The following is a 27912-nucleotide window of genomic DNA, read 5'->3' as shown; positions in this document are numbered from 1 at the left end:
TTGCACAATCAATTTCCTGAATAAGAAGAATGTTGCTGAAGGAGTTAGACGACATAGCTCACTGTTAGTATAGTGGTCAAACCACTAAATGATTGACATAAAAATACGCTTGACTTTTAGTGGGAGGACCCAGTCCTCCAGGCAGGGAATCCAGAAAGTGGCAACTTTCTATTTCACAGCTGATCAAGTTAACTTAGAACCATTTAGTAATGTTACGGAGCAGAAAATTGGTTTGAAATGTGGCACTTGACAATTTTTCGTTCTGCAGCATTACAGACTTTATCTGAAATTAACCTTAGATGTAATAGTAATGTAACACCACTCCCAGTAATTATTGCCAGTACCCACACTTGCTTTTAGCAGCAGGAGGGCAATGCTGAAATGACTGGCGGTTTTAGTTTTACTGTTGATTATTCCCTACTTTTCTACCTACCTTCTAAACATGGCATAAATGGGTATTTTTAATGATAAGGCAATCCCAGTCATATCCACCATGTGCCCTGAGTAAGTTCTAAATCAAAGCTGAATTATTTTGTTGTTTTAACATAATTCCTGAATCTGGTTCAGGATTCTAGCATGAAACCTAGTATGTTTATTAACCTCTGCACCTAAAGAAATGCTTCTAACACTAATTTTTAGGGTCTCAAATCATCTAAGAGAGTTATTGAAATGCATCCATTTTCCTTCACAATTCTTTCTATCAAAGAAAGGTGGTCTGATGAGTCCATTTAACTGTTTGTTTTTAATTTATTTAAATTATGTTAAAAGGCAATTTGGGAATTTTTTTAATGAAAATGTTATGTGAATGATTTACTTTTTGATGTTTAAAAACAGGCAGAGGAGTAGGTGGTAAAACTGTTTCCTTTTATTCCCCTCTTTAGACTTTCCAGAATCTGCCAAATTAACATTGTTCATCATAAGTGTTTGGCAAGATATATTCCTACTGCCTGGCGTGGTGAATAAGGCTATGCAGTCACTTATGAAGCACCGTGCAAAAGGAGATGTACTGGCATGCCTGACAGCATATCTAAAATGGGAAAAGGTATTTATGGTTTGCATAGGTTTTCTTACAAACACAGTGTGTTTGTTGCGATATAACAAAAATTCAGTCACCAACAGTTTCTTACCACATTATCAACTTATTAGGTTTCAGGGCTTTGCAGCATTTATCACAATGTTTACTCCTGCCAACCCTGTACAAAAGTGAACAACCATGTTTTCTTTTGCATTGTTTTAATGATTTCGTTGAATTATATGGCTCAAAGCTCAGTGTTACATTTTCAACAAAAACAATGTTTTTCAGGCATTTGTTTTAGTTAATTTATTGCCTAAATTGGCGGCTTAAGGCAGAATTGTGCAAATCTGAATATTTATTACTGGGGAAGTGGAGAGTGTACATGATGGGGAAAAGTAGGTACAGCTATTGATCCCTAAAGATTTTGATGAGTACAACACTCTCTTGAATTTCCCTTTTAATATTCAGTTGACTACTGCCCTTCTGCTTTAGAAGGTCTAAATGAAAATGGTGGTGTCAGAAGGCAGTATTTCCAAGAATAATTATATTGTCAATTAAAACATACTTACTGATAAGTTTCACTAATCAGCAGGGATTTCCAAAGTTACTTCTATTATTCCCCAGCTCATGGATTATTTTATTTCAGTTGAGTAACATTATCCACATGATAGATCTGCTTTTGCTTACTCGGGTAACAATTGAAAGGAGAAAATGGGGTGCATTATGTTCGTAGCATGTATTGCTGTAGATACACATGCTCTCCTTGCTCCTGCCTTCTAGTGTTGGGCTTGAACATTTACAAGTTATTTTTCTTCAAAGGCGTGTTTTGAACCACCAGGTATAGTGATTCCTCCCTTAGTTGGCAAAGCGCATGAGCATCGCCTTCACGTTAGATTGTTTTTTTCCGCCATCTGGTTTGGAAGTATATTCAGTGTCCGGTGACTTGCAGCGCTTTCCTGCAAACCCAGCGGGTCATTTTGTTTACTCCGGTATCAATTGAGGAAAGTTGGCTCAGTGATATTCGACTTTGCTCCATTCTATTGATGGCGCTCCACAAACTGTTACCTCTAATTAACGCCTCACCGCTATGGTCCCTGGACCTCCCCGGGGCTCAGTCGCCTTCACTTTGAAGATGTCATCTTTAAGAATGCCTAATCAGTGACGGAAAGGACAACTTTCCAGTACTTTCCCCAGTGCCAGTCGACATTCCCCTGGACGAACTATCACCAGATGTGCAGTCTCTGCCTCTCTCCTGACCACAATGATACCAAGTGTGAGGCCTTCCTCCCAATCCATTTGAACAAAGCAAAGACACTTCGGTACCAACGCGAACATAGGTGGGCACATCAGAGGATGCAGAGGCAATTGTCCTACTGTATCCATGTCATCTTAGGGAAGAACAGTGCTGAGAACAAACTCAGCCCTTTGGAGTCACGGCCACTCCCAGTCGTCACTAAGCCTGGAAGCATCCTTCTCCTCTGACTCGGAGTCTGAGGAGGAAAAACAACATGCCCTAGACTCCTCCCATCTGCAGAGGATGCCTCCATCCAAGAGCATGGTCAGCACCATCACTCAAAATAGGCCAACAGATCACTGTCCCCGAGGAAATTTGGCGTTGATTCCATTTTCCAGGCCCCTCCAGCCACAGGCTATGTTGAGCATTGACGAAGAAACCTAAGCAACAGTCTCATCCTCCCACCTGCTACACCCCCCCAGGCACCAATCTAGCTTGCCCATTGAGCCCTAATATATTAGGCAAGCCTCGAGTTATTTGAAGTCGTGAGACAGTTCAGAGCAGACAGCAAAGCCCACATTGACACCAAGAACTCCTTCAGCTCCAAGAGCATAACCAACGCATAATAGCACTGTTTATGGCACGTGTGGCTGTAGATACACATACTGGGCATACTGCTGCCATCTAGTGTTGGGCCCGGATGTGTGCAAGTTGTTTTTCTTTGAAGAAGTCTTTAGTGTCGGACTTCTCCTCTTAGTGATAATTCTCATGGTCATTGACTCAAATGCTAGATTGTTTTCTGTCCACCATCCGGTTCGGACGTCTGCTCCGGGTCAACAGTGCTTTTTTCAGTTCTCACAGTTTCTTCTCTCCGTCGGTATTGTACTTCATGTCTTTCTTACTTTACGTCTCAGGCCAATGTGTCCTTACTTTGCATCCTTTGTGGCCTACTCCCTTCTATCTGTTGTGTCTCTCCAGCATGCCTTGATAGTGATGAAATGGACTCCATTCCTGTATTGTCCTCGCTGCCACATGCAATATCCTCAGGCCGATCTCCATCACGTCTGCAATCTGTCACCTGAACACAGCGAGGCCACCTGGGATGCTTGCTGATCTTTCCACTCGAAGAACACTCTTTTTCATCGTTGCGCAAGTCGACTCAGGATGTCATGTCGGGGCAGTGATGACACCTCTGACCTTTTCAGTCCTGAGGACATCGAAGGAGGCATCTTCCACAACTGTTGGCTGCAGATAAAGAGGCTTTCTTGCTTGAAGAAAGTTTTTGCTCTGGCCCTGAAAATCGAGGACATTCTACCAGCCCAGAAGTCTGTGAGTACTGCACCTCCTCCCTCTCAATACCGCCTGTAGGAAAGTATGATCTTTCTGACATGGTTGCCCCCACTTTCTGCCTGGTGTTAGTGTCTTTAGACTATAGTACACTGGGATCCTGCTAACCAGGACCCCAGTGGCGGTGCTCTGTCCCCTAATTGACTCAGTAGGTACTTTGTTCACCCCACAATTGGGATACTGGTCTACCCTGTAAGTCCCTAGTAGCTAATACCAAGCAAACCTTCTCTACAGGCCTGACAGTGCAGCTTGTGTGATGTTTGGTATCAAACATGTTGAAATCAGGCACCTACACCAATTCCAGTGTTAGTTGCCTGATACAGTGTATGGGGGGGGGTCCTTAGAGGACCCCCCTCATATCAACCTGTGTAGCCCTGCAGTGTCTACATACAAGCCAGTGCTGCAGTTGACCCCAGACACTGTTCTGCTATCCTACTGCTGAGCCTAACTCGAGCAGGGGTTGGAAGAGCAAAGGATTTCCTGTAGAGTAGAGGAGTTAGCTCCTCTCCTTTAGAAATAGGTGTCTCTAGGCTAGAGTGGGTTGTTTCCGAGCGCCACCAGACTGCTTTGAAGGGGACATTTGGTGCCCTCCTTTCATAAACCAGTTTACTTTAGTGCAGTAGCGAGATCCCCCTCCCCCACCCCCGCGATGGGTGGGTCACTGCAGAAGCTGTCCAACCCCCTTCCTGGATTACTTAAGGGCTCTCCTGAGAGTGAGACCCTAGACTTTTCTGGAACAAGATTCCTTTGCAGGAATAGTCTGCAAGACTCTTCCACATGATTCTTCTGCTGCTGGACGCTGAACTATGCTGATGGGCTGTTAGGGACCCAAGACAAGACTGCATCTGTTAGGACTCCTACTGCAAATTTGTCCCTTCCTCGGGTGCTCTGTGAAGTGTCCGGAATCTGCAAAATCCTAACACCAACTTCCCCATGTTATCTGTAGACAATGACCCGGGGTATCACCTCTGCATACGGGTGCCTAGGGAATCCTAGCAACTTACCTTTGGTGGTTCTGGGATTCCCTGTCCTACAGACCCTAGGGTGGTAGTCTTAACTAGGTACCCTTTTCGCATTCCTTTTTTTTGTCCCCCTAATAGGGGCCTATGTGTTTTATGTGATTACTCACCTAGTATGGTATATTTGGTTGTGTATTCATATCTCCAGGTAGGAGGTATACCAAAGTAGTTTAGTGTTGGTGTTGTAATAAATACTACATTATTTTTCTAACACTGGTGTGGTTCTTTATTGTGTGAGCATCTCTGACTGACTACTGTGGTAATTGCACCTGCTTTATACCCTCCTGGGTAAGCCTTAGCTGCTCTCCACAGCTACCACTTGAAGGTTTTGGTTCATCATCATCATCAAATCTTTATTTCGGTAAAAATTACCATAAAAGACAGAATCAAAGAATGAATTACATATATGTCAATATACATCAAAAGTTGCACTTCAATAATAAAAGTTGTACAATTTTAAAAGGTAGCATTAAATGTAAAAACTCGCAAGGATAAAAATAGACGTACAATTAAACTACGAGAGATATGTAGATCTCATTGTCCTCATAAATGCAAACCATCCCGATGCTAAAATATAGGCAGACTTGCAGATACATCTCCTACTTGAGCCAAGTTCTGGTGGAGATGTTTTAAGTGCTCTGTGTTACATTAGTTGTTATAATAAGACAGCATTTCCAACATGGATTCATGGCAATAATGGATATATCGAGGCGATGGATCAGTCATCTGTCTATACAACACAAGCATTAAAAATATTTAAAACATATTTTGCAAAAAGGAAAAAAACTTAAAAAGAATACTAAACAATATTGCTTCCTCTTTCAAATTTTCTATCAGATATGGCAGCAATATTTTATAGGGATTTAGACACAAATGCTGGTCATATGGTTAGGCCGAGAAGGATACAACGCCTTTCTTCTGCCTGCCCATGCAATTCCCAGGTATTTTGCTATAGCACACACAAATAGAGGTCTTGCGTCAAATTTTAGTATACGCAGAGCCTCTCTAAAAACAGGAGAGAACCATCTACTCCTGGGTTTAGTGTATGCTTTACATGCAAACAGGAAGTGAGCAATAGATTCTTGTGGAGAGGGACAGCCCTTTAGTAATGCTTTGTTAGACAGCCATGAATTTGTAAATAAATTATTAGGCAGGTTGACAAATCTAAACTGAATATATAATTTTCTGTCTGCTGGCACTTTAATAATATTGAGGGAACTTTCAAGGGTACGGTTGCACTTAATATCGTTAAATTCCTCGATCAGTCACCCTCAATTACCGGCTAAAACTGCAGAGTGCTCAACCCCTTTCCAATAGAGGATTTAAATCTGACTTGTAGTGAGGGGTGGTGGAGAGCCGATATTGTGTCCCAGTAAACCTATGTGTCTCAAGAGGCTTTTAACGTGTTTTGTCCAATAAATTTTATGCATGGAATCCAGGGCACAAATCTCTTGGAAAGCGGCAGCATACACCTATAATTCCGGGATGGATACCAGCCGATACCAGAACAGTAGAGGGCGGAGCTTCACTTAATCACTTATGGGTTTGATGCCCATATCTAGCAATAATGTGCGAGTGGGGGTACTCTGTGGGTGAGAAACCAAACTTTTAAGAAACCTATTCTCCAGGGATACGAAATTGTTGGCTTTTACCATCCCCTAAAGCTCAGCACCATAGAAGGCACTGCTCACGGCCTTGCAACTATACAATTTTAATGCCGGAGCAACAGGCTTAGTGTGTGAGAGGCGGTGTTCTTTACACAGAATCCCGGTCACCTGGGAACCTTTGAGGAAGGTCTTAAGATGGTGGTTCCAGGCCATATCCTCAGAAAGTTTTACTCCCAGGTAGTCGAAGGAACTGACTCTCTCCAGTGGGACGTCATTTAGAAACAGATTACCCTTAAAAGATTTGTGAGTGTTCAGGAGCATGAGCTTGGTTTTTGCTGTATTAATTTCAAGCCCCCTCCCATCGCACAAGAGCTTGAAGTGGTCTAGTAGATTCTGCAAGCCGTTTGGGGTCTTTGAGACGAGAAGCGTGTCGTCTGTGAATAGGAGGGTCGGTATTTTTTGCTTTGCTAGGGTCGGGGAATCCACTGGGATGGCTGTTGGGGCCAGAACACATCCTTGACTGCACCATGATGGGATTGGTGACCTGTCCCTGGCTACCCCACCTGACCTTAGCAAAGTTCTCATTGTGGAGCCCAATTAAGAATGAAAGAATACTTGCAGGCATGCCCATCTCCCTAAGCACCCACCACAAATTCTCCTTGGGAACAAGGTCAAATGCAGTTTTTAGGTCAATAAATGCAATGTAAAGACTCCCTTTACCCAACAGGACCACCTTCCAGTAGAGGATATAGAGTCGAAAAACCTGATCCACTGTTCCTGTTTTTCGCCTGAAGCCCGCTTGGAGAGAGGATAGAATGTCATTTTCCTCCATCCAGTCTGTGATTTTCGCTAGAAGTGAGCGACAGACAACCTTCTGAACACAGTCGATCAGGCTGATCGGCCGTCAGTTGGCAGGCATTGACCTATCGCCCTTCTTAAAAATGAAAACAAGTTACTTACCTGTAACTACAGTTATCCAGTATTGGTATCTTTCATAGATTCACATGCCTGAATCATTCCCCGTCGCCGAGGCGGGAGTCCCACGGTAAATACAAAAGTAGTGCCAAAGGTAAATAATAGTAGTAGGCCCCCAGAAAAAGGCCTGAGGCCTAGATCTTAGAAGCCTATCTACCTCATTATGCTAAAAGATCCAAAAGTTGGTCCCAACCAATCAGCTATCAGCACCCTCTAGAACATTCTCAGCATAGCCAGTTCTCCTCAGATTTTCCTTAGCACAAGTGGGAAGTAAGTATCCCAAATAATAGAGAACTGACACTCCGAAGAGGAGGGTGGATGCATGTAAATCTATGAATGATACCAATACTGGATAACTGTAGTTACAGGTAAGTAACTTGTTTTCTTATCCCGTATTGGGGTATCTTTCATAGATTCACATACCTGAATCAGAGTAGCAAGCAGTATACCAAGTATACAGTCGTTTTGCGGATGGTGGGAGACAAGTGTTTGTAAACTCCCAAATTGCATCCATAATTGTTAATAACATTTAAAATAAACAAATCTTAAAAGCATGTCACAGACATATGAAAATGAAACATGCATACAAATATCATTATCTGGATATGTATCTAATCATGAACATATTATATACATAAAAACATTTCTATAAATGCATAAATTGTATCGTGAATGACAGCCATAGAAAGCATTTAGAAGACAGAGAAGGTACCAGAATCTGACCTTAAAGAAAAAGATGGCGTAGGACAGCCTGTCCAACCGCTGCATCCTCCTGATGTACAGATTGAAGGCAGTAATGCTTTGTGAACGTGTGGACATTCTTCCATGTCGCAGCATGACAGATATTTTCTAGAGTCACTCCAGCAAACAACGCTGTAGACGCTGCCACCGTTCTTGTAGAGTGGGCCTTGGCTTTCCTTAGCAATGGCTTGTTAGCCTTGTCATGGCAGAAATTAACTGTAGATGCCAGCCATCTGGCAATTGTGGCTTTTGTGACTGCAGTTCCAAGAGTAGCTTGGCCGTACGCCACAAACAATTGCTCGGATTTTCTAATGTCCTTTATTTTTTGTAGGTAGAATTTTAATTTTTAATATCGAGAGAATGTAACGCTCTTTCCGCTGGTGTAGATGGATTCGGAAAGAAAGTTCTTAATCTTACCGGCTCACAGAGGTGAAACTGTGACGATACTTTGGGTATGAATGTAGGATTAGTCCGGAGGGTTACGTAATCCTGAGTGGAATGTAGAAATGGTTCCTTTATAGTGAAGGCTTGAATTTCACTCACACTTCTAGCAGATGTTAGAGCCAAGAGTAAGGAGACTTTCCAAGTGAGAAATTTGAGTTCGGCCTTGTGGATCGGCTCGAATGGGTGTTTCATTAGCTGCGTTAGGACAGTGTTAAGTTCCCACTCCGGCGGGGAAGGCTGTACCGGAGGAAACACTCGGAAGAGCCCTTTCATGAATTGTTTGATCAATGAGGATGAACAGAGAGATGGAAGTTTAGCACCTTTTCTGAATCTGGAAAGTGCGGCTAGATGGACTTTGACTGATGAAAAGGTAAGTCCAGACCTCACCAGATATAGCAAATAAGAGAGGATCTGTTCCGCAGGAGCTTCAACTGGGTGAATATTGTTAGCCTCGCACCAACAGCAAAAACGCTTCCATTTTAGACGATAAGTCTTAATCGTGCTCTGAGCTCGAGATTGTGTCAAGATCTCACGACAGTCCTGTGGGATGTTAAGATCTTTGAATTCTAAGAAATCAGGAGCCATGCGTGCAAGTGCAGTGACTGTGGGTCCGGATGAACCACTTGGCCTCCGTCCCTTGACAACATCGTAGGCGTCGGCAGTAGGCGAATGGGCTTGTCTTGAGACATTAGTAGAAGTTCCTGGAACCAATATTGTCTTGGCCAACGGTGTGCAATCAGAATTAGACAGCAACCTTCCAGCTTTATCTTGCGGAGCACCTTCGGAATCAATGGTATTGGGGAAAAGCGTACGCACAAATCCCTGACCATCGCATGGACAGGGAATTCCCTCTTGATCCCTGTTGAGGGAACCTGCTGGCATAATATTGGCATTCCTTGTTCTCTCTCGTTGCGAATAGATCCAGTGCTGGTTTGCCCCAAGCTTGGAACACTGTGTTAGCCTGTTCCTTTTCCAGATTCCACTTGTGACAGTCCAACTGAGACGTGCTCAGCGTGTCCATCAGGGTATGTGGAGACCCCTGACGTGTTCGACTCTCGGCAACTTATGGAATGTGATCCATTCCCATAATTCCTGAGCCTCTTGCGAGAGCGTAACTGATTTTGTTCCTCCCTGTTTGTTGATATAGTACATGCTGATGGTATTGTCGGTTCGGACTAGCACAGAGGAACCCGCAATCCTCGGGAGGAATGCTTGGAGGGACAGAAAAACGGCACAGACCTCCAGTCTGTTGATCTGCTGTTGTTTTTGTCTTTGAGACCATCTTCCTTGAACCTGCAAATCCTGCAGATGACCTCCTCATCATTCCATGGAGGCATCAGTCGTTAAAACGAAATCTGGAATGGTCTGTAGGAACGTGAGACCCTGGGTTAGATTCTCTGTCTGCGACCACCAATGTAGAGAATGTATCGTGCGCGGCGTGACCTTGATGGTATCGTCGAACGAACCCATGGATTGTTGCCATTGAAGTTGTAGTTCCTCCTGATGAGGTCTCATTTTGAGCCATGCCAAGGGTATGAGATGTAGCACTGAAGAGCATATCCTGAGGAGCGAAGCAAACATTCAGACTGAAACTGACCTTCTTTTTTAAATTAACCTTTCACATTTTGAAGACGCAGCTGGTGGCCGTGTGACAAGAATGCATTGCACTGGACCGTGTCTAACCTTGCTCCGAGAAAAAACATGACTTGGAGAGGACGCAACTATGATTTGCTGTCGTTGAGAATCAGCCCCAGAGAAGGGAACGAGATGAATACATTCTGCTGTGGCAATCTTGGTTTCGTGTTCTGAAGGACCTTTGAGCAGCCAATCGTCTAGATAAGGGAATACTTGTATTCCTCGAGATCTCAATGCTGCTGCCACTGGTGCCGAGCACTTCGTGAAGATTCTTGGTGCCGATTTCAGCCCAAACTGGAGCACTTTAAACGGATAATGGGCGCCAGCCACTTGACAGTGAAGATATTTGCAATTTTTGGGGTGGATAGGTATGTGGAAATACGCGTCTTCCATATCCAGAGAAGCCATTAAATCTCCTTCGTTAAGACGAGGGGGAGGCGGATCCCTGGGCGGAATAGAAGGTGGTTGTTTGATGAATTCCAGGGTGTGGCCGTTGGTTACTAGGTCTAGAACCCATTGGTCTGATGTAATTTCCTTCCACTTGTGAACAAAAGCTGAAATCTTCAGGCCCACGGGTAAGGAGGGTAAAATGGTTGGCGCCTTATGACTGCTTCCTGTTAGTGTCTCGGCCTCGATATTGTGATCTCTTTCGACTACCCTGATGGGAGAAACAAGTCATAGACTATTGACGGTATAATGTTTGCCTGTAAGGCTGTACTGGGATTGATACTGCCTAATCTGTTGGTTTTGGTATCCTCCTCTGATAAAAAACCACGTCCTCTCGCTCCTCTGAAAGATCCGCACCCGCATTGAAGGGTGCCTAATGATCGTGCAGTATCCGTGTCAGTTTTTATAGCTAAGAGGGCCTCATCAATATGTTTACCAAACCAAAATCTTTCCATCATAGGCCATGTCTAGAATCTTTGTTTGCCCCTCAGGTCTGAAAGTAGTGGCGTGAAGCCATCCCTGGTGTCTAAGCACTGCAGCCCCTGCTAGCTGACGGAAGTTGGTGTTCACGATGTCCAAGGCGCAATCTATAGTTTCCGATGCGGCACGTTCTCCTTCCAATAGAATCTTTCTTGCTTCCTGCCTTCGGTCCTCAGGAATGAGGTCAATGAGACTAGCCATGTCTGACCACAGTTGACGGTCATAACAGCCGATTATAGCTAGAGGATTGGCAGCTCTAATAGAGACAGCTGCCATAGTAGAGAATTTTTTGCCTATAACGTCCAGACGACGTCCTTCCTTGCAGGCGGTGTGGTGATAGGCGTTGCTGGAGTTTTAGATCACTGTTGGGCGGCCTGTGAAATTACTGAATCTGGCCGAGCGTGGCCTATCAGACAGGATGGGCTGTTAGCAGGTGCACAGTATTTCTTTTCTATGCGCGGAAGCACTGCTGGAATAGATGTAGTCTATTATAGGTACCACTCTTGTGATCTTCCTGGACTCTTCTTTGAAATCATGAAGGAAACATTCTGTCTGTTCGACTGTAACTGGCAGTTGAAATCTAGCTGCTGCCCGATGCATTAAATTATGTACAGGATGCAGTCATCGTAGACTATCTCATCGTCAGTCAGTCAATCAAATTACTTTATTCGATAACTTAATATCATAAAAGACATGGTACAATCAGAGAAATAAGAAGGCAATTGATTACACAATAAAAAATCTTAAAATGAGAGAATTCAAGGTGTACGTAATTTTACACATACATAAATATAATCTTAAAAACGTTATAAAAGCTACAGTAAATTTATGCTCTACAATAGACCACAATATAAAAATGCATCCTAATCGGGGTCACTTAAGGTCAGTGGGGGCATAATGCTCTTGTTCCGGATTCGGATAGCAGCAACTAGAAAACTAGCGACATGAAACAATATTCGGGGTGAGTTAAGTTGTTGTAAATAAAGAAGGGCTGGCCTAACCTGTGAATCCCGCCTCCCTCAAAATTGGGAGCAAAAACTTCTTTCTGCAATCATGGTAGCGATCGCAAAACATAAAGAAGTGTAGAGTTTCCTGGGTCGAAAAGTTGTCGCATTTACAGGGATCGGCCCGCTCAGGAGTACACCAGGTTCGGAAAGAGCCCAGAGAGAAATGAATCTGATTGAGCCGGAATCTAATTAGAAGATGCCGATGGTATGGGATATTCACTATAGTCAAGTAAGGTACAGGGCCTGGACAGCTGACTAAGGCATAGTTAGCTCTTACTAATGGTTTCCTCAGTTCTGTCTCCTCTCGCTCTAATGATGACATATTCAACAAAGCATTTTTTGTCCGAGCGATATCCTTGTTAGGTTTCGCCTGGCGTCCGCTGCGCAGCAGCGTTCGCGCAGGCGAAATCTTATGTTACAACAGTACGGGGCTTTGTCCCGCCTGCTCTTCCATTGGCTAGCTCCATAAATGGAGACTAGCCATTGGAAGAGAGATCTGTCTGTCATTGCCGGAGCAGATTCGTGGGCGTTCCGGCGATTTTTACTCATCCCACCCCTTTTCGTACGTCATGCGGCGGTGGGCGTTTATTTTTTATTTTATTTTTTTCACGGATGTTTTTCGTCATTGCCAACTTCGTCCCCGTCCGTTGTTGTATCCTGCCCCCCTCGCGCTGTCCGTGTGACTGTTCCCGCCCCCCCGCGCTGTGCGTGTGACTGTTCCCGCCCCCCCCGCTGTCCGTTTGTCTGTTCCCGCCCCCCCTCCCGCTGTCACCGAGAGGTAGCTCAATGTGCTGCCTTCAGTGAAGCTGGGGGCTCCCCGACACACTCTATTTAATTATCATAACCCCTAACCCAAAACTCGAAGAGGTCTCAGGAGGCACCTCATTTCTCTCACAAATCCCGATAACGATGCGCTCGGGCGGGCCTTGTATTCAGAAAAGCAGGTTTGGTTTCAGGCCCTGGAAGAAAGCCTGGCTGAGCAGCAACACTTCACGAGAATCGGCTGCCGGAGCTCTGCAGCAAGACAGGTGCAGACGGATACAAATGCCCCCTGATCTTTTTCAAATGACCACCCCGGAGACTGCTGTGTGGCTGCGGGCTACAAATTGAGCGGGGCTTCAGTTCTAGGTATGGGGGCGAATTTAGGGAATTCGTCAGACCATAGTGCATTTTTCGAAATAATATGTATTCCTGGATCCCAAAAGCTCCCTAATTACTTTAGGCTCGTTGCCCAGCTTTTGTTTAGGTTGACAGACTCGTACTGCTGACAGACGTGGAAATCTACGAAGGGGCAGATCAGTCAGTGAGTTGTTGATCAATCCTTCCTAAGGCCAGGGCTTTAAGTGGGATGAAAAAACTGGGGGGGGGGTCTCTCAAATGGTCGTGGTCAGTGTAATTAAGGGCGTGGCTTTAACAAACTTACGCTAAAAATCTGTGTTTAGCAGTGTGCCGCCCGATTGCGTGCAGGTCGTAATGCTGGCTGTCCGGGAGGGGGGTCGGAGTCTCGGGCCAAATGGCTCCGCGTGGCTTCACCCACTCTACTTCTCACCGAGGGCCTGCCTTGCACCGTCGTTCACCTGCAGTGATTCCGATCCGGCCCTCCCCCCGTCCCCGCTGCGGGGTTAGACACAGGCAGTTCTGGGGTCATGGCAGAACTGCCATGGTAGGGCAGAGTGCGGTGGGCCTATTGTGATGGGGTCTTGGGCAACTATCTGAACACCATGTTGCGCCAATCCGAATTGCACGGTGAGTGCATTCATGCGTCCCCCTCCCCGCCCAGTGGCACCAGATGGGTGTACACGGTTGTTGGAAACCGGCTATTTCTGGTAGGCTAAGGCTGATGCCAAAGCCAGGCAGAAACCACCATTCCAGTCAGGGCAAGGAAGTCACACGCCAAGATAACCCCTGCTCGCCCTCTAGGTAGCATGGCGCGGGCAGTCTAGGCTAAACTCGGAGGCGATGTGTAAAGCATTTGCGTCAGCGCACAACAGCAACAACACACTAGGTACACCACAAAAGAGACTCCACACCAGGTTATATTAAAATAACTTTTGTATTGTCAAAACATATCAGATAGAAATTACACATGTACATTGTGCCAACTGGCACGGCAATATTCACAAGGGATTATTTACAAGACAGGGCCACATGGGCCACTGTCTGAATCAACACTTTGCAGATATAGAAATACTTGTCAGAAATTAGAATAAAAGTATATAAACTTCACTGTAACACAAAGTAACAGTTATAGATCACATCCCGTAACTACTGGGAACAGGTCAGTACCACCTACGCAACCCTAAACTCCTTGGGAGACTGTCACGCAGGGGACCAGGGCCTCACTAGGACCACCTGTACTAAAAAAACAACCACCTAAGTATCACACAGCATTTAGGGGTCTAAGGAAGAACACATTACCCATGATGTATGAAACACATTCAGAGGAGTAGTAAAGAAGAACACATAATGCATAAACCTACACATTCAGCGGTGTTAAGAATAAGGCACATGATGCAATAAAATACATTCAGAGGTACCAGAATAATACAGTAGCGCAATAGTCACATGATGTCTAAAAACATTCAGAGGTGCAGGAATAAAACATGATGCAAGGAAATACATTCAGAGGTGCAATAACCATACAATTGCGCAAAACCTACATAAGCCACCACCTGTGGCAGTCCCTAGGCCAACTGGCCTTGTTGGGGCTAGAACGCCCTGAGTCTCAATGTCAGGGGCCTAAACGATGCAGGGGCCCACTACTTGCTGGGCCCCTGGGAACACTCACAAGGGCCTAAATGTTGCAGCTGGCACTAAGTGCTACGCAGCTGGGAAGGCCGGGCACCACTGTGCCCTCGCTGTCCCACACAGGGACTCTCTCCTGAAATTGCGCCTAAACGGTGCAGCTGCCCACTAATTGCTGGGCAGCTGGAGACAAACTGCGACAGGGCTCTCGCTTGCCCTTAGGAGACAAAACTGCGCCAAACTGTAGGAGCCACACAGGCTCTGGGCGACACTACACAGACGTTGGAGCCACACAGGCTCTTGACACAGCTGTGGGGCGTTGGAGCCATCTGGCTCGGTAAATACACATGCCCCAAACGTTGGAGCTCTCAGTCTCTGGCCACCAAACAAAATGCGGCTTGGGCTCTCACTGGCCCTCTGAGCCACACAGGCTCTCTAAACAATTCTGCCCCCAAGTTGGAGCCATCAGGGCTCGAAAACACGAGAATGCCGCCTGGAGCCTTGCAGGCTCGTAAATATCGATGCGGCATTGGAGCCTCTCGGGGCTCTACGTACGTTGGGGCGACCCACTGCCTACCGGGGCCGCCCTTGAAGCCCTCGTGGCTTCGCAATGGCCATGGGCGTGAGCTCGCGCCCCTGGGGGGGGGGCGGACACCGACCATGTGTCCCGGCGCCCCTCCCTTCTCCTCTGCCCCACTCTACCCGGCCCTCTGCCCAGACTCACCGGGACTCCGACGCGGGGCGGTCTCTTCTTCTGGGCAGCGCGGGGCTCCTCTTCCACCACGGAGCACCGCCTGCACTCTCAGCTGCTCTCTCTCCGCTCGTTGCAGGGCTCCCTCGACACACGGGAGCCCTGTTCACCGGCCATCTTCTTCCTCGCCGCCACTCCGGTCTCTCTCCCAGGCGTCCACGAGCGCTGGGCCAATCCCAGCGCGGCCTTCGGGACGAGCCTCCTCTGACGCGTAGCTTCCTCGGCCTATCGGAGCGCGGCTCTCGGGGACAGGCCTCCTGCCACGGCCAATCAGAGCGCGGCTCTTGCCGAGGGACGGCCAATCAGGTCGCGGCCCCTTCGTGGCTTCGTCCACGGCCGTGCACAGGCGAACGGCGGCTCCTGGGCACCTTTAGGCCCACGGGCAGCGGCAATCACGGCGTGGGCAGCCGAGGTTAAATACAATTTTAAATAAGCGAGGTGGCCACTCGCTAGGGCAAATAAAGCGCTCCCAGCGCTAACGGCCAGAATAAGCGCTCCCAAGCGCTAAAGGGACAAGTCCAGCCAAGTCCTTCAGGGGGATACAGCAAAGTCCCTCCAGGGTAAAGCAAAGTCCCCCATCCTTCCAGGACAGGCAGAGGGGTCCCCCAGAAGTCCAGGCATCCAGGGGCTGGGCAGCGCCCGCCCCTGGTAGATTCCAGTCCGAAGTAAGAACAAGACAAGAACCAATTGGAAGGGAACACAGCCCCTTCTTATACACAGAAAAGGCTTTGAAGTCTTTTGAAGTCTTTGTGTAAGCGAGCCCTAAGCCCTGGGTGTATCTGGTTTCCCTCTCCTGTCAGCCTCAGGTCAGAGGTGACAGTGGGCCATCAGAAGGGAGAGGCAGCAGGGTGGGCTGACAGGCACAGCCTGGCACCACCAGAGCTCTTCCCTCCCATCCGTGACAGCAGATGGGGGCCTTTCATCTACGGCTGACTCAGACCCCCTCCTCCGGGGCCCTGCAGACCCCGTCCTACTCACCAGACAGTCCATCTACCAGCAGGCCTAGGCATGCCTGGGCCGGCCCATCAGCCAATCACGTGCCAGCAGACTCACTACACAATTATGCCAACTTCTAAAAGTAGCGCTTCTAGACTAGACACAGCCATGCCGCATATACCATTCTGCAGCATTCATTCTCACGAGTTCACACATATCAAACTCGACCCTGCACTCCCCATGCATCAGGAATCTACCATGGGCATACATATTCCCCATTCATTCCTATGGGAGGGCAGGTCACTCACCATCCATACACAGAGAGCACACGCACTTTACACTGTACCACAGTGAAAAAGTGCGCAGAGGCCTAAAATCACCAATCCAGGTTCCAAAAACAGGCTAGGAAAAAGCAAAAAAGTCACGGGGTGAACCTGCCCAAAGGACCGGGTCCAACACAGGTACAGGGCGGCCGAGCCACACTCGAGAGCCGCCTGAGGGGAGGGGGGAGGGGTCGGGGTTAACCGTCCGCTGCTAGGCCGCAGTGATTGCAGCTGCTGGCACTGCCACGCGACATCAGTCATGGGGAGCGCGCCGTAGCCCCATCCGCAATGGTGCACCGCCCCAGGGACAGGGGCCATGGCGTGGACAGCTATGGTGGGGTTGGTGTGGGCTTTGTGACCACGGCCGGCCGCCAGCGGCCTTGGCCCGCAATAGTTGCATAATTGCCTTGGGATGATCTGGGGGTTAAGTAGCAGCCTCTCAGCCGTCAATTCCAGATGGGGGTGGTGCAGCCACTCCGTGACCCTAATAGAACGAGGATGTCGTCACAAGAGCACTTGGCATAAGTTCGGAGGAGTACTCCTCCGAACAGGGACTGCGGGGGCGTCCAGGTTTAAGCAATGGGTGCCAGTGCCGGAAAGCAGCACAAGGCACCTAACCCCATGGGGAGGCGCAAGGTTGTTAACGTTCGTCGCGTCCCAGTCCACGGGTATGGGGCTTTGAGTCACTCGCCCTACGCTCTGGCCTGGAGCGAGCCATGTGCTTGGGCGCGCGCATGTCGTGCGGGCCTAGGGAGGCAACACGAGGCGACAGGGTGGCCCTGCCGGTGACGTCAGTATGTCATACCAGGTGTTCAGAGGGGGCAGCAGTGGTGGCGCGGGGGGTCGCTGGCCTGACGCCCCACCCATGGCCCGCTGCGGCAGGGACACGATCATATGGTGACATGGGGTGGTTGCGCCGGGTTGGGGGACCTTTGTTCATGCCTGCTGGGTCGGCGGGCCTAGTGCCTGTCCGTGGTCCCCTGGGTCCTGAGCAGATCCCTGTAGGGGGCGTTGTTGTCCAAGGGGCGAGCGGTTGTTGGTTGGCTTCCGGGGGGTGCTCATGTGCGCTGGGCTTTTCTCATGGGGAATGTGGAGGACAGTGAAAGTCCCGGTCGGGACCAGCATTCCTGTTCACGTAGGAAAGGCCCGGAGGCTTCTATATTCCACGCAGAGAAGATCACCAGCAAAAAGTAATAAGGGGCTTGAGAAGCAGCACCCTAGTGCCTGCAGGATCGTAAGTCAGGATGTAGATGGTGCTCAGGTGTGTTACATACACCAAGTGACAGGGGCCTCCCACCTGGTTACACAGGCCCTGAGAGCCCATTCTCGGAAACCATGAAATAGCCCATGCATAGGTTGTACGTATATCTGGTAATTTGGCTGGTCGATTCATCAGAGAGAGCTTGGACATAAAAATACGCACTTCATGTAGGTTCATCAGGGTGTGCAGATTGAAGAGTAGAATTGACGCCATGCTCAGGGCCTTGGAGCAAGCATCAAAGTAAACAGGCAGACACCCCCCAACCCCGCTGTTTTGGAGGGTGCGGCTCACAGGCAGACTTCACCAGTGCTCCCAACCGGATAGGTAACGGGGCAGTCCGGTTCCACACCATCCGGCCGTGAATCCCACCGCCGGTCTCCCAGGTAAACTAGGTAGCCGTGAGATTAGAGGCTTGTCTCCTCCAACACACTGTCGCTCCGATCCTTCATTGGGGCCTGGGTCTCATAGGTTCCTTTGACAATACACAAGCCTTAGCAGCTGCTTCCTTATGCAGCTATAAACCATTTACATAGTCAGTCCTGACTTGTGGGAATGAGTCTAGCGGTGTTATGCCCACTAGGGGGCACCGCCACATCCTGGGACACCCAGCACACGCTCTCCATTCAGTTCCACAGTCGGTAGCTTATCCATAGTGTTTGGGTGGCAGTCACGACAAAGGTAGAGCTGCTCAATTTCAGTGTCAACGGGAACATAGAACATTGACACGATTCGTGGCCGCTTAATTACACTGCCTTCCGCCCCTGCGCATTACTGTACCTGCGTCAGCGCCAGAACTTTTGTCCTGCCGCCAGCTGTTCATAGGCAGGTTCCTTAGGCCAGTCACAGCGAAAGGTCCCCTTCCCTGTGACGGCGGCACAATCAGCGGGATAGTTAGGGCAGCATATCACTGAGACATACTATTCACCACTTAGGCCGCGGTTTGATCTCCAGTGGAGCGCCTACTTGCAGCGATGGCTATCCCCGTATGGTACAGGGGGATGAGTTGTGAGGATGTGTTTCCACGCCCCAGCTTCGGAACCCCTTGGTTGGCGCTTGCGTTACACAGCAAATCAGAAGCGCTGTCTGGTGTGTGTGGCTTGGTGGTTGCAAGCACCCACGGGCAGCCTCCATCGAGCAAGGGGGGGGGGGGGCGAGGCATCGGGACAGCGCTCAAGGCCCGGAGGGGTAGCGCTCATTCCGGCCATAAGGGAGCGCAGACCAGGGCGTTGATCGGTAGGCCTCCTCTCCGCAGCGGTAACGGGACCAGTGCAGTGCGCTTAGTCACCTCATGGCAACAGGACCCACCACAGCATCAATCTGTGCAACCATTCAACAACAACTGATTCAAATATGTTCTCTCAATGTTTCAAACTTTATTACAAATGTCACTAAAAAATGTTAATATTTCACTTCTGTTCTTGGATTTTCATCACAATAAAATACACTAAACATAATCTTGCAAAAAGTTATTTGCAAAAGTTTAAGCTATTGCCATTATAAATTACAATAACTTTTATTTAAGTATTAAATATTGAAAAAAATACAACCCATTGTTATTTTTAATATTAATACATCTAAGTCATGTAAATACAACACATATTGCATTACAAATGCTATAGGTGTCACGTTTGCAAAAGTTAACACTATTGGCATTGTAAATGACAAAGTTATTAATTTCGCTATTTTCAAAACAAAAACATAAATAAAAAATGTGTCATTTACAATACTAATACCTCTAACTTTACTAATGCGACCCCTATTGCATAGCAAATGCTTGTTTTGTAGGTGGCTCTATGTGTGGGTGGCTCTGTGTGTGTGTGTGTGTGTGTGTGGGTGGCTCTGTGCGTGTGTGGGTGGCTCTATGTGAATGACTCTGTGTGTGTGGCTCTGTGTGGGTGGCTCTGTATGTGTGTGTGGCTCTGTGTGTGTGTGGATGGCTCTATGTGAATGACTGTGTGGGTGGCTCTGTGTGGGTGGCTCTGTATGTGTGTGTGGGTGGCTTTGTGTGTGTGGCTCTGTGTGGGTGCAAATGCAATAGGTCTCGCATTTGCGAGCGATTAAGCTATTGCCATTGTAAATGACAATGCCATTTATTTATGTTTTAAAAACAAAAACATAAATAAAAATAATGTCATGAGCAATGCCAATCGCTCTAACTTTAACAATGCCGAGACCATTGCATTGTTACCACTTAGGGAGACTGTCTCTCAAACGAGCCTACATGTTTATTTACTGTAAACTCGTAGTAGAGCAGTCGGGTGATGTGCGGCAACACTTCTGCGAACCAGGCAGTGCATTGCTTTATTTATTATGGATTGCTTGAAATAGACATAAGAACTCCGTGGAGATCGTAAGGTAACATGGCGCTGTAGAAAAACTGCCTAAATATCAGGAGGTGGTTCTTGAAGATGCTCTCTTTATGTTGCTGTGACTTATTAATTCATTCTTCCTGGCATTGGGGTGTCCGGTCACTGCACAGTGCTATGGAAGGCCAATGTCTGCTTAGCTACACAATACATTATTTTGCTAAACCAATGTAAGGCTGCGGAAATGCAGAGCTTGTTTGGTCTACCGGCAGCTAGATCCGAGGTCCCGTCCAAGTGCTTCCGCATAAGTATTCATGCGTTTCTCACTAGAGAGGACCCCTCCCCCTGCCAGTAAGGCTCAATCACGCACTGGAGACTCGGAGCACCTCTTTTAGAGAGCAGCACTGGCCTTAATGCCTTAGCGCAGCCATGCTAATTAGAAACAGATGCCGCCCCCCCACCCCTAACGATAAGAAATTCTGCAGGCACTACCCTGCACACTGAGGTCTCCTTGCTTCAACGTGTCCCCCCCCACCCCCCCCTCCTCGGAGCACACGTCGCTCAGGGAGCCTCTCTTCGCTTTAGCCCCCTCACCCCCTCGGAGCACAAGTAACTTGTTTTGGGAAGCCCCCTTGATGTGCACTTTCTCTGATCCCCAGTGTTAGGATGTTTATATATGTCAGCCCTCGAGTTTCAGAGATTCGCAAAACCAGCTTTTAGCCCATGCTGCGAACATCAAGGTTTTATTTGGTTTCTTATGTATCCTGCGCCTATATCGGGTTAAGCATTCTCACTATCTGCCTTTTTGTCCACCTGAATCTTTGTCATGTAGAAAGTTTTCAATCTCCACTGCCTGTTGTGGCTGAGACTTTCACTATACAATCCTATAAGCAAAAACCAAATATCTCGAAATAATCTTAAAAAACACACACACATCGCAAGTTATAAGCATCCATGGCACTCGGGCTCTCATTGGGCTCCCCTTCAGTAATTGCACAAAAGGGCCTGGAATCCATCATCTCCAGGACACTAAGCCCCTCAGCGCCCCCTGCAGTCCTCTTCACCCCCTCTCTCACACGTAGGCCATGCACCTGCCTGTCAGCACCTCATCAGCATGCTCTGGCACAGAGAGGAGACAGGGTTGAATGTGTGTGGGGTTCTATCTGTGTGTGTGGGGTTCTGTCTGTGTGTGTGTGGGGGGGTTCTGTCTGTGTGTGTGTGGGGGGTTCTGTCTGTGTGTGTGTGGGGGGGTTCTGTCTGTGTGTGGGGGGTTCTGTCTGTGTGTGTGTGGGGGGTTCTGTCTGTGTGTGTGTGGGGTTCTGTCTGTGGGTGGGGGGGTTCTGTCTCTGTGTGTGTGTGTGTGTGTGGTTCGGTCTGTGTGTGGGTGCATGTGGCTCTGTGTGTTGCTCTGTGTGGGTGCAAATGCAATAGGTCTCGCATTTGCGAGAGATTAAGCTATTGGCATTGTAAATGACAATGCCATTTATTTATCTATTTTCAAAATCAACACATAAATAAAAATGTTGTCAATTACAATGCCAATAGCTCTAACTTTTGCAAAGGCGAGACCGTTGCATTGTAAATGCTTGTTTGTTATAGTATCAGGTGAGAGAAAAAGGTCCGGGCGCCCTATTTTTTGGAGACCTGTTTTTATATAAGCCAGCCATGGAATTTTACTAGCATTGGTCAATGCCATACAATTTTTCAATATAGTGTGATTTAGGGAAATTTCTTCATTTAACCAGATCTTCAGCCAGTATATCAGTGGTGCTATTTTAATTTGAGCAGTTACATAACCTACCCCCATTTCGGTGTGGATGGAAAAGGTGGGGGTAGACAGTTAGAACTCCTCTCGAGAATGTATTCTCTATTAACTGAATTTTATCATTAGGAGTATAGCCCCATATCTGGAAGCCGTTCATAGCGACCGCCAGACATTTGGCTTTATATACCTTTATCAGTGCTTCAACTGGTCTAGCCCCTAACTTTTTTGCAAACCCCATGAGTGCTGCAACGGTTCTCGCAATTGCCATGCTACGGCTATTGTTTTGTGGGCCCCAACTACCCTTTTCATCAAAAACGACTCCCAGATAAGGGAATGTAGGTACCCTGCAAACTACTTCCCCACTACAGAGAGAGGTTTTGACTTTGGTTTTCCGGTTAACCTTCCCTGTAATCAGAACCTGGGACTTTTTTGCATTTATCTTTAAATCCAAGTTCTCCATAAAGCTTCCAAAGGCATCTAACAGCCTTTGCAGGCCTACCCCGGTGCGGGCCAAGAAGACAGCGTCATCCGCGTAAAGTAGAACTGTTATAACCAGTTCCCCTATACGTGGTATGTCCAGCGATACCTCCCTTAGTTGAGACTCCAATGCATTAATATACAAAGTAAACAAAAGGGGGGCCAGAATACACCCCTGTCTGACCCCCCTTTCTGACCTAAAGTGTCTCGTGCATTGCCCCTCAGTATTAACTCTGATCGATGCTGAAAGGCCCTAGTGCAGGTCTGCTAAAAAGTGCACTAGGGGTGGATCAACACCCATATTTAATAGTGTGTGCCAAAGCTTTGACCTATTTACGAGGTCAAAAGCAGAGGAGAGGTCCATGAACCCCATATATAGTGTCCCCTCCTTAGCTACAATATACTTGCTGATTAGCAGTTGAAGATTAAGGCACTGATCAATGGTACTCTGTTTCGATCTGAAGCCATATTGAGCATTTGACAATACCCCTCTCTCGATCAACCACTCACTTAATCTATGCAGAACCACTCGGTCTAATATTTTTACAGATGAATTGATTAGTCAAATAGGCCTATAACAGGCAGGGTTCTGTCTAACCCCCTTTTTGAAAACCGGTATAATAATCGAGGTGGCCCATGAGGCTGGAAGACTATTTAGCCCTACAGAATTAAAAACATTAGTTAAGATTTTTGACCAAAAGTGTGGGGCGGCTTTAAACAAATCAGCGGGGACCACATCCGGTCCAGGGGCCTTGTTCTTTGTCATTTCCCCTATTGCCCTCTCCACTTCAGACACCTCAAAAGTCATCGGGGGAAAACGTTTTCGGGCAGGTTGGAATCGAGTTTTTGCCCATTAACAGGGAGTATATATATATATATATATATATATATATATATATATATATATATATTCAAAGTTGGCTATCCAGACCTCATCCACAATGTTACAGTCCAAAGAAGAATTGTCATCATTTGCAAACAGTGGTGCTTAACTGTTGCCCAAAATTTTCCACTGTCTTTCTGAACTTCAGGTGATAAAAGTTTTGTCCAGGCCTCATCCTTCAGCTCCAGTTTCCTCGCAGTTAGTGCTTGTTTATAGGCGAGTCTTAGGCTTGCTATAAGCCCCCTATCCCTGGGGGTAACCTTCAAAACTTTAAGGAGGGCAGCATGTGCATTTGAACAACTTCTATTAAACCATCTTTTGCAAGTCTTGGGTTTCTGTTTTCCATCAGTCAGTAATCTTTGGTTTATTTGTGTGCAGATGTTATTAAATGCATTAATGATGTCTGGGCCTTGAGACTCATTGTTCAAACAAGTATTAACCTCTACTTCGACTTTAGATAAAACCTCAAGTAAAAGGGTCTCTGGGACCACTTTGGACCATTTCAGTCTTCTCCCCTGATCCTTTAGGGACACATCCCCGGCACCCTTTTGGAATGTGGGCCTAAAGGATAGGAAATCCCCTGGTGCCAGCACATTTTTAACAGGATTGTGGTCACTATAAACAGAAACCTGCGTTGAATATCTTAAAATATTAGATAACATAAACGATGTTAAAAATATATAATCTATGATTGTACCTCTGTCTTTCCCCTTAAACGTTGGGATCCTTATTCCAGCCTCCACACGGCCCGACTCATAGAGGTTCCAACTGTCTAAAAAAAGTTCCAGGTCCTCACCCTGCTTAGAATGTTCAAAATGAGACTGGGCAGAAAACGGTAGGCCCTCATAAACCTTACTCCCGCAAAGATTGTCACAAGGGTGAGTATTAAGGTCCCCCATCAATAGGATCTCAAAAGAATTTGACTTTAAACTATAAGTTAAAAGAAACTGTTCTAACGAATCTAAGTTACTACCAGTTTCCATAGCGTTATAAAAATTGATAAATAATATTTTCTTAGTGTCGGAAACTGACAGTTCCACTACTAGACAATTATGGCATCCTGAATCGAGTTGAGTGAGCGAGCCCTTTAGCTCTAAGGAGAACAAACTGTTCAACCCCCCCTTGGCTCTCCCCGCGCTACTCCGTCTTGCTAGAATGCAGAAATGGCAGTAACCATCCAGGGAAAAACAGTTTAGGGGGTACCAGGTCTCTTGGAGGGATATTATGTCGAATGTTTTTAAGAACCCCTCCCAGTGTTCATCCCCCATTTTGGCCCTTACGCCGGCTATGTTCCAGCTCACGATTCCACAGGATGAGGCTTGAATCCTTTCTGGGGGTGCCTGTACCTGGATATTACTTAGTCAATCGTTCTCGTCCATTCCAGAGAGTGGGGAGAAACGGTTGTCCAAAGTAAACCCCAAGTCGTTGGGAGTCTCGGTGTCTGTGTTAGCAACCCGAGATGGATTCCCGACTTCTAGTTTGGACTGTGAGCGACTGGGAACATTTATATGGGGTACAGATGATCTGGCCACTGAACAACAGGCTGCCCTATCCTATTGCGGGGTGGTGGATAGAAATAGCCCAGGGGGAGGGGCCTAATGCCCGAGTTTGACAAGTCAAAACCATCCCAAAAAAGGCGGTCTGCCATGTTTCGGGTTTTACAATTTATTACAACACAATCCCCTTCTAACGACTTCCTTTGTGAGACAACCCATCCTACTCTTCTAACCATGTTTATGCTGGCAGCTATATCTGTGTCACCGCTAGAATAGTTATTGCACCAGTTCTTGGTTGTTTCCATTAAGTCCTGAGTGCTTTCACCCTTGTTCTTCCTCAACGGTGGAACCCCTGTTAGCACTGCCACTAAGGGGGCCGCTTGGGGCGGAAGGTGTAATTTAAATTGACAGGGCAGCTCAGTTAAAACTTTAGCATGGTGCTGTAAACTGGCCAAAGTAGGCCTGTGATACTTTTCTACGATACTACCCCTAGGAGGAGAAGACCTAGCGATCCCATCGGGGACTGACACGACTGGGGCGGCATTAACAGCAGATACATTTACTGTTGAATGATGTTTGCTTGGTGTAACATTTGTTCTGCTCTCACTATGCCCCATATTTACTGAGTGCAGGTTCTGTGGGGGTGGTATTCTGGTTAAAAGCCCGCGATACTCTTGGACAAAGGCATCCAAGGCATTGCATCTCTTTAATAGTCCAGCTACACAAGTATTTAGTACTTCCACAATGTCCTTAGCGATACTCGTCAAAGCCGGCTCTAGATGTAGATTAATTAGCCCTTCAATTTTAGTACTAAGTCTATTAACCAGTTCATCCTCCATATCTGACAGTGAATTGCTGATATGCTTAGTTTTTCTGTTGCACTTCGTTTGCCTGCCCCCCATTCCCGGTTGGGCCGGTGAAGTCTGTATATCCTGCTGGGTCGGCAGAAGTGCCTGACTACCTTCACTTGAGTCGGCTGTTACGGGCAATGCAAGACTTGGGCCCACCTGGGAAACAGATTGTATGGATGCAGAGTCTTGTCTACCCCCTCCTGGCCGAAACCAGCTTCTCCACTCACTGATGATGTTATTCCCAGGTCTTTTTCCGCATTCGCAAAGTCAGATATGATATTATGGTGTCTGCTATTATTGGTATTTTTGCTTTGTTGTTCCCTTGGCCCCCATTACACAGTTGTTTACCCTTACCCATTAAAGTTTCTTAAGGGGGTGGCCCAGCCCTGCCTCCTCCTGCCCCGGACGGCCACAGACGGCCCGCCCTCTGCCCTGGCTCAGCCCGGCGTCGCCCGCGACGCGGGGAGAGACGCTCGTTTTTATGCGCCTCCGGGTGCGGAAGTGTGAGGCGGCAGTCAGTGTCCCCGTCAGGCAGGCAGGGGACGCTGGGAGATGCAGTTCTTGGTCGCTCTCCCCTCTCAGCGGCCGCGATAGCAACAGCGGCGGCGGGGGAGAGCAAAGGTGTCCACGGGTCCCCTCAGACAGCAGCCACGCAGGTGGGTGTTAAGCAATGCCCCCAACGAGCTTAAGCCCCCGCTCCGCCGCAGGAGCAGCTCGTTTTTATGCCCCTCCGGGCGCGGAAGTGTGAGGCGGCAGTCAGCGTCCCCGTCAGGCAGGCAGGGTACGCTGGGAGATGCAGTTCTTGGTCGCTCTCCCCTCTCAGCGGCCGCGATAGCAACAGCGGCGGCGGGGGAGAGCAAAGGTGTCCACGGGTCCCCTCAGACAGCAGCCATGCAGGTGGGTGTTAAGCAATGCCCCCAACGAGCTTAAGCCCCCTATCTCATCGTAGACTTTGCTGTCGTAGACATGGTTATGTAGGCGAGGTTATTGCAGACGAGGCCGTCGTCCTAGATGACCATCATGAACAACCATCATAGATGAGGCTGTCGTAGATGACCGTCATAGACAATGCCATCATAGATGAGGCAATCATAGGTGAGGCCATCCGTAGATGAGGCAATCATAGGTGAGGCCATCCGCAGATGAGGCAATCAAAGATGAGGCAGTCCTATGATGGCCATCCGTGGATGAGGCCATCCGTGGATGAGGCCATCCGTGGATGAGGCCATCCGTGGATGAGGCCATCCGTGGATGGGGCCATCCGTGGATGGGGCCATCCGTAGATGGGGCCATCCGTAGATGGGGCCATTTGTGTATGAGGCCATTTGTGTATGAGACAATTCGTACATGAGGCCATACATAGATGATGAGGCTGTCGTAGACGACCGTCATAGACAATACCGTCATAGATGAGGCAATCATAGGTGAGGCCTTCCGTACATGAAGCAATCATAGATGAGACAATTGTATGATGGCCATCCGTGGATGAAGCCATTCGTAGATGGTCATTCGTGGATGAAGCCATTCGTAGTTGAGGCCATTCGTAGTTGAGGCCATTCGTAGTTGAGGCCATTCGTGTATGAGGCCATACGTAGATGAGGCCATACGTAGATGAGGCCATAGATGAGGCCATACGTAGATGAGGCTAAACGTAGATGAGGCTAAACGTAGATGAGGCCTCATTAATAAGGCTGTCATAGACGACCGTCGTAGTTGACCATTATAGATGATGTTGTCTTCGAGATGAGGCTGTCCTAGGCAATGCCTTTGTAGATGAGGCCATTCGTGGGTGAGACCAGGCCGTTGTCGACGACCGTCGTAGATGAGGCCGTCGTCGACGACCGTCGTAGATGAGGCCGTCGTCGACGACCGTCGTAGATGAGGCCGTCGTCGACGACCGTCGTAGATGAGGCCGTCGTCGACGACCGTCGTAGATGAGGCCGTCGTCGACGACCGTCGTAGATGAGGCCGTCGTCGACTGCCATCTTAGACGACCGTCATAGGAGGCCATCGTAGATGAGGTCAATATTGGTGAGGCAGTAATAGTAGACATGGAGTTAGGCTATGAGGATTTCCCTAGTGTAGTGTAAGGGATGAAAAGGGAGTTGTAGGATCAGCCTCGGGTCGTTTTTTCCAATTGCCTCTCTCTGTGAGAAGGGCCTTATCA

General features: G+C 47.7%; 1 protein-coding gene across 3 annotated transcripts in view; it reads left to right on the top strand.

Moving 5' to 3' along the window:
* The window catches only part of ICE1 (interactor of little elongation complex ELL subunit 1), a 1011762-nt gene that overhangs the window by 707607 nt on the left and 276243 nt on the right, over positions 1 to 27912 (top strand). For all 3 annotated transcript variants that reach the window (XM_078687642.1, XM_078687643.1, XM_078687644.1), the window contains one exon: positions 882 to 1042. In XM_078687642.1, coding sequence (XP_078543768.1) covers positions 882 to 1042 — 161 coding nt within the window. The remainder of the gene's footprint in view (positions 1 to 881; positions 1043 to 27912) is intronic.

This window comes from Lissotriton helveticus, chromosome 4_1 (assembly GCF_964261635.1).
Source record: "Lissotriton helveticus chromosome 4_1, aLisHel1.1, whole genome shotgun sequence".
In the NCBI taxonomy this organism is placed as follows: domain Eukaryota; kingdom Metazoa; phylum Chordata; class Amphibia; order Caudata; family Salamandridae; genus Lissotriton; species Lissotriton helveticus.
The sequence above is the reverse complement of the archived record's forward strand: the minus strand, read 5'-3'. Positions and strand labels throughout refer to the sequence as shown.